This window comes from Amphibalanus amphitrite, unplaced genomic scaffold (assembly GCF_019059575.1).
Source record: "Amphibalanus amphitrite isolate SeventyFive unplaced genomic scaffold, NRLGWU_Aamphi_draft 002717F_arrow, whole genome shotgun sequence".
Classification (NCBI taxonomy): Eukaryota; Metazoa; Arthropoda; class Thecostraca; order Balanomorpha; family Balanidae; genus Amphibalanus; species Amphibalanus amphitrite.
Window position 1 is genome coordinate 15,023 of NW_024884105.1, and position 6,634 is coordinate 21,656.

The 6,634-nt window shown below is 49.9% G+C and overlaps 1 protein-coding gene across 1 annotated transcript; it reads right to left on the minus strand.

The window, feature by feature from the left end:
* Positions 1 to 2,250: 2,250 nt before the first annotated feature.
* Positions 2,251 to 5,758, minus strand: LOC122377321 (acetylcholine receptor subunit alpha-like 1). The gene is made up of 4 exons (XM_043357256.1): positions 5,652 to 5,758; positions 4,745 to 4,928; positions 3,148 to 4,209; positions 2,251 to 2,784 (listed from the first exon to the last, which is right to left on the minus strand). The coding sequence occupies exons 2-4, from the start codon at positions 4,778 to 4,780 to the stop codon at positions 2,572 to 2,574; spliced, it is 1,311 nt and encodes a 436-aa protein (XP_043213191.1). The 5' UTR covers positions 4,781 to 4,928; positions 5,652 to 5,758; the 3' UTR covers positions 2,251 to 2,571.
* Positions 5,759 to 6,634: the final 876 nt, after the last annotated feature.

Below are 6,634 nucleotides of genomic sequence, written 5' to 3' on the forward strand. Positions count from 1 at the left end.
ATATAAAAAACATTTTTGGGGGTCAAAAATCAAAAATTTCAAAAAAATATGTGATATCAGTTTTGTAGCACTGTCGATTCCACACCTTTTATGTTTTTTTATCCTTTTTCTGTATCTTCAAAGCTGTAGGCCTGACAGCTCTTCTCGCAAAGCCCTTTTTTGGTCGAAAATGGCAAAACATGATGTCATTGTGACGTCATTCGTGGCCAACCTATCATAGCCTCTGGAAATATTTTTGGTCACAATGTGTAAAAATGATGCCCGAAGAAGTCCTGAAAGTTTAGTGGCGATATCTGCAGCCGTTTAGGAGATATTGACGGAAAATGACAGGGGGCGTTTCCCCCCCCCCCTTACGGGGCGCGGGTTAGAAATCAGGATGTCATCTTAGGCAACCCAACGCCACGCTTCCGCCCGATCCAGGTAGCCAGCAGTCGACTGCTCTGAGCTTGACAGGTCAGGTCAGTCTGTGCCTGTGGGATACGGATGAAAGGCGCTGTCGGGTCACGGCTGGTGGACGGTGCTCAATGCAGGCGGGTCATCAGTGCTGAGCGGAGTGTGAAGAGGCAGCATAGTGATCGCAATTTCTGTTCTGTGGTTGCTCTGTGGTTCTGTGGGGATGTCTCGCGAACTGTTCGATCAGAAGTTCCAGGAGTGGGAGGAAGCGTTGAGCGGCAATAACTCGAGTCGTGGAAGACGCCGAACATGGCGACGTCATCCGCTTTCTGATGGACGCCAGACCAGTGGAGGAGAGGCCGCTGACGTTCAAGGAAAGGAGGTGGATGGCAACGTAACATGTTGTCGACTACAAGAAAAAAGGCAGACATTAATCTGTAAGGTGATATTTGCGAGCAAGACAAAAATAAATAGCTGCTCTAAATCGCACTAAGCTGCGAAAGAGCGTCATCAAAACACTACATCGTCTCGTTATGCACCATTGCTGCCAAGCTTCATTCTGAGCTCTGAACCAATTCATCGCGTCTTATCTACATATGTACTCGTATATGGCTGTTGTTTCGTCGTTTTCGCATTTTACCTAGGTAGTTTGCAACAACCCTAGGGAGTTTGCAAACTAACTAGGGACTTTGCAAACTACCTAGGGAGTATGCAAACTACCTGTTCGACCAGGTACTTTGCAAACTACCTAGGGAGTTTGCAATCTACCTGATCGTTCAGGGAGTTTGCAAACTCCCTAGGTAGTTTGCAAACTAACTGATTTCTCATACTCCCTGTAACACATATACTACAGTAATATTCATTGCTAAGAATAGATCTAACTCAAAAGCCTTTTATGTCTACAAACTGCTAGTGTAAAAAAAGACACAACCTCTCCGAGGCCACAACTCTAAGACATCGGACATAAACTGTTCCTTCCGTTCAGAAATCGTTTACCGCACCCATCCCGGCCCCATTTGGCGTGAGCGAAACCAATTACAATCGGCTCTGTTCCGAATCCAGCGATATGAGAACTAAGCCCGGGATCGAAATTAAGCCAGATACCACAAGAGCCATGAGCCCTGTTCAATCGCACCTTTCGCGAGCGTGATCCACTGTGGCATTCAGTAAATGGGACCAGAGAAGCGGTTCATGTTAGTCCACTGGAAGATGTTTCATGCTAGAGATGCAGTAGTTCTTTCTTTAATGATTGTTTTACTTCTACTACAATCGGGCAGCTGCGTTATATATGTAATATGCATCTATACTCTATGCTTGTTATGATTTGTGTCAGTACATTTTTACTACGCATGCATGATTTTCAATTAGGTATTTGCCACTGTTGCCACATCATGCAAAATCATCTTTTACTTTCCAAATGTGATTAAACCTGACAATTTGTGAATCGGGGAGACTTTCAGTCGCTAGCCCGTCTAGTAGCTGTCTTCCCCTGGTGCAGACCTGGTCTCGTTCCACTCCAATCGAACGTTCCCTTTCGGTATTCCGGCTGGTCTGCGGCTACTTGTTGCATATAGGTATGACTTGCTCCCTGCTGGCTGATATTTTGCATACCGCGAGCATCTGCCAGAGATGTTCGCCAGTCCTTCACTGGCCGCTGGGGAGGGTGAAAGGTGTTCTCCACTGGCCCCTGGGGTGGTCGGGAGGCGCCTCCCGAGTCACACCGGGCCGGGGGCGCTCCCTGGCCGGAATACCGGCGGCACCATTACCGGAGGAAATGGTATACCTGGGAGTGCTGCGGCGTCACCCAGGTGATGTACGGACAGCAGCTATACATTCAGTAACTCACCGCAATAGCTAGTTATATGCAGTCCCGGAACTAAACGGGTAGTTTATTTGATAGAGACATATGCATACAGTTGTAAGATCGTCATGTAGGTATAAGAACATCATTGGTGTGCGAAATAACTGTCACTTTTAGGTCGCACACATATATAAATATTCAGCTAAATATCTTACGTATTGACTAAGATCAAATATTAGGGGTCAATTATTCATATGTATTGCCTTCTTGAGTGATTAATTGTAAAGCTGCCTCATGATACACGAGTAAATTACCAGTATGCATACACCTAAAGGAAACAATAAGTCAAACATGAGCTTTTAAGCGCAGATCGTTGCTCATTCCTCACGGTTCTGCCAGTCCTCGTCGCCCATGGAGCTGAGGTTGGCACGAGCCACCCGCGACTTGATCCTGTCGATGGGGGTGGTGTGGTCGTACAGCAGCGGTGCCTGCAGCAGGATGCCGCACGTGCCGCACGTACACGCCACAGTGAACAGCCACATGAACAGGCGGTCCAGCACCATGGCCACGTACCGCCAGTCAGACTCCACCTGGGGAGGGGAACAGACGGTCAGACTCCACCTGGGGAGAGAGCGACAAACTGTCAGAACTCAGACTCCACCTGGGGAGAGAGGGACAGACTGTCAGACATTATATGGGACAGGAACAGATAGTCCAGTCAGACTCAAACTAGGGAAAGGGACGGACTACCAGACTCTGCCGGGGAGAAGGGCAGATTTTCAGACTCACCTGGGGAAAAAGTGGTGCAGAAATGAGGTTAAACAGAGACAACTTGTAACAGAGACTGGCGGTCAATATTGATTTAGAGGACTGCTAAATACATTACTAAGCACTGACTATTTACTTTTTCATCGATCTTTACCGCCGCGGATAATCTGTCAGCACTCGCTCACCTCTTCAAATGCGTCCAGATTGTTGATGCGACTGGCTATGGTGTTCACGTTCTGCAGCGCTTTCTGTAGATGTTCGTGTTGAGCAATAAGGCTCGTTACGGGTCGAGAGGCTGATGGAACCGACCAGCCGTCAGGGGAGGTCACTGATTCCAGGGAGCCGGGACGGAGAGCGCTGGGCCCAGAGGGGCAGCGATGAAGGGTGCTGGGTCCGGGGGAGCTGACATAGGCCGTGCTGGGTCCAGGGGAGGCAGCCCCGAGCCACGGAGGGCCTGGAGAGCCGCAACTGGGGGGCTGGGACCAGGGGGTGTCGGGGACCGGTTGGTGGCGAGAGGGGCCTGGCTCAGACGGGAGGTGCGCGCTCAGGGCGGGACAGAGCTGGTGGTGCTCTGCAGAGCGGACCGTCAGAGGCGGCAGCTCGACACCAGCTCCCTCCAGCTCGGCCTGTGTCTCCGACTCGACCTCGCAGAGCTCGTGGAGCGGTGGCTCGGAGGGCGCTCTCTGCGGGCGGCGGATCAGCAGCAGAGGCGGCAGCCACTCCAGCAGGACCCGGCGGGCTCGTGACGACAGGCGGTGGGTGCTCGGCGAGCGGTACCCGATGTTCAGCACACAGATGGTGCACCCAACCGACAGCGTCACCAGCACCATGGTGAAGAGCAGGTACTTGCCGAGCAGCGGCACCGCCAGAGACGTCGGAGGGATGATCTCGGCCAGCAGTAGGAAGAACACGGTCAGCGACAGCAGGATCGAGATGCACAGGGTGACCTTCTCGCCCGAGTCGGACGGCAGGTAGAACACCAGGATGGTCAGGCAGCTGATGCCCACGCAGGGGATGATGAGGTTCACTGTGTAGAACACGGTTTTGCGCCTCATGGTAATGTTGAAGGAGATGTCGATGTAGCGACTCTCCTTGCAGCAGCTGTTGTAGTAGACCTTGTGCCGGTGCGCGGGGACCTGCATCAGGTCCCACTCGACGCTCAGGTAGTAGTCGTGCAGGTCCACGCCGTATGGAACTACAGAGTCTAGCTCGGACTCGTTGGTATGAGCCGCGTGACGTAGGTCCAGCTGCCGAGCGGAGGCGCATGCATACGTCAGAGTCATCTTAACATCTTGAATTGCATGAGAACCAGTGAAACAACACAGTCGAAATGGACGACCTTTTACCAGGATGAGTTATATGAATACGCTAGAATGTTTGTTTTATATTTGTCGCAGCTTAAGTAGATATAGTTGGAGAACTGCGAACATCCAATATAACTACTTTATCGACACCTTTTTTTAAACCCCACATTTGTTCTCCCGTGAAGTTCAGACAAGTTGTTTAGAAACCTTCCAAAAAGGTACAGTCACTCGATTTTTCTCAAGTTTGTCTGTCTTGGCAGATCAAGCAATGCCAGAGCAAGCTCACGAACACACAAATTTGATCAGGATCGGACGATTGGACACTTCTAAAAAGAGTTCTTTCGTGCTTCCCGGAAATTCACCGGAGAACAGATGTGGGGTTTTAAAAAAAAATGTGTCGTTATGTCAAAGTAATGTTTGCTTTTCGGTCTGAGACGTTCCGCGCGGCAAGATGAGGTCCCTGACCGCAGTTACGCACATTGTTATCATCGTAGGTCCAGCTGCCGAACTTCATGATGCAGTTCTGCTCGTCGAAGGGGAAGTACTCGACGTCGATCTGGCAGTAGGACTTGTAGATGGCCGGCGGCCTCCAGGACACCCTTCCGCTGGGGGACAGCTCCGCCTTGGTGTTGTTGATGGTGATCTCGTAGTTGCCGTCAGCACTGCTGGCCGGCGAGGACCAGTGTCATCGACAGCTGGGGTAGAACCGCATGAATGTACTCACTGTTACCTTTAGCTTGCCATGGTCTATAAAACCTCCTACTTGTTCACCCAACAGGCCCCTGTCTCCCTTGCTCGTTGCTTTCTGATCGTTGCTATATTACAAAACTATTTAACACTTAATTTTCCACAGGTCCATTTTGGAAGCATTTAACGTGAATTACTTGCTCACGCGGTTATGCCGTTCGCGATGTTTTTTTTGTTCTTTTGTCCATTCGTCGCCTTCTCGGCATTATTTTCTCCTTTTCCAGGCCACAGAAGGTGCCAAAGGCGATGAGCCGGAAAACCAGAGGAGAAGGGAATGATGGAGGGTAGATGGCCCTCTGCAGGCCGCGACACCGCGCTGGCACGCAGAAGACAAATGACAACTAAATGGTGTCATCTTCTTTCCTTATCGTTATCCCCGTGCCACAGACCAAAGGTTGTCCTTTTTTGGACTGAAGAAAGAAGAAAGTGTTATTAGATCAAACCTATCCTATTTCGGCATTAAGGGGAAATGTTGCTCGGTGCTCTTGCTATCTTATATGGCCTTTGAAATTGAATGCTAATGGTACCTATAACGGCACGCGTTAATTTCTTTCAGCACGTCCTGATCTGATTTCATGTCTGCAGCACGCCTCCAGCCGCTGTCCGTGGCTGACTGTGCGGTCCACCGCTTTACCCACTTGTTGTAGAGGACGATGTCGGGGAGCCAGATGTTCTCCGAGGGCACGTAGAGCCGGGTGGTGTTGCCGTACTCGGCCGGGTCCCAGGACAGCTGGTAGTCCGTCCACTCCTGTGGCATCGGCGTCAGCATGGTCAGACGGGGCTCAATAAAGATAAACACTGCACTTACAGGAAATGTGACTGACATCCTAAATGGGAAAAGTAAGGATACGTACACTGTTGCCAATAAAAAGTAAATTTTACTATTTTATCAGAGCCAGTTGTTGCCCACGCAATAGAAGGGGCAATCCGGCTACCCGGGAGGAGATAGCTAGGAACCCTGACCCACCCCTCACCCCACCCTTTCGAGCCAAAGAAGACGACGGACACTGCAAGACAACGGACGGACCAACAACGAAGACGGACGACAGAACCGGGCCCAAATACAGGACGCTGTGGTGGCCCGTAAGCCAAAAATACCAGCACCAGCACCAGTTGCCCACGCAGATCCAGTTCACAGTTCACACACTTCTTGTTTGTGGATGCCCAACTACATGTTATGCCTGTTACTTTTAGTAGATATATCTAAATACATCGTATTTCCTAAAGGTTTTATTGTGGAATTATTAACCCTTAGGAAACATTATGCATTGAAAAATGGAGATACATAAGCTCTAAAGGTGTACGATCGACTGTATTCTATGTGGGAAGATGAAATAAATGACGACCTTACAGAGCATTGTACCGAATAGTTTTGAGAAATGGCAGAGAACCGTTTGGAATGAAAGTCCGTAATGTTACGGCTGTCATCTTTTCTGGCAAGAACCATTCAAACACGGTACGTTGGACGCTGTTATTTGTCAGCAGATTCACGATCGAGTGCATCGGTTCTTTGACGTCTCCCTGTCCCATGGCTCAAATGACATGGGCGGATAGTCAACATCGATATTCCATCGAATCACTGCACAAAAGAAGAAACTATTGGCGCCTTTGAATAGCCGCA

Bases quoted from the DNA above. Each gene is read 5' to 3' on its own strand.
- LOC122377321 (XM_043357256.1), bottom strand. From the start codon at position 4,780: ATGAAGTTCGGCAGCTGGACCTACGATGATAACAAT. The intron at 4,210-4,744 runs GTGCGTAACTGC...TCCGCTCGGCAG, and splicing joins GGACCTACGATGATAACAAT to CTGGACCTACGTCACGCGGC. The intron at 2,785-3,147 runs GTGAGCGAGTGC...TCCCCTCCCCAG, and splicing joins ATCTGGACGCATTTGAAGAG to GTGGAGTCTGACTGGCGGTA.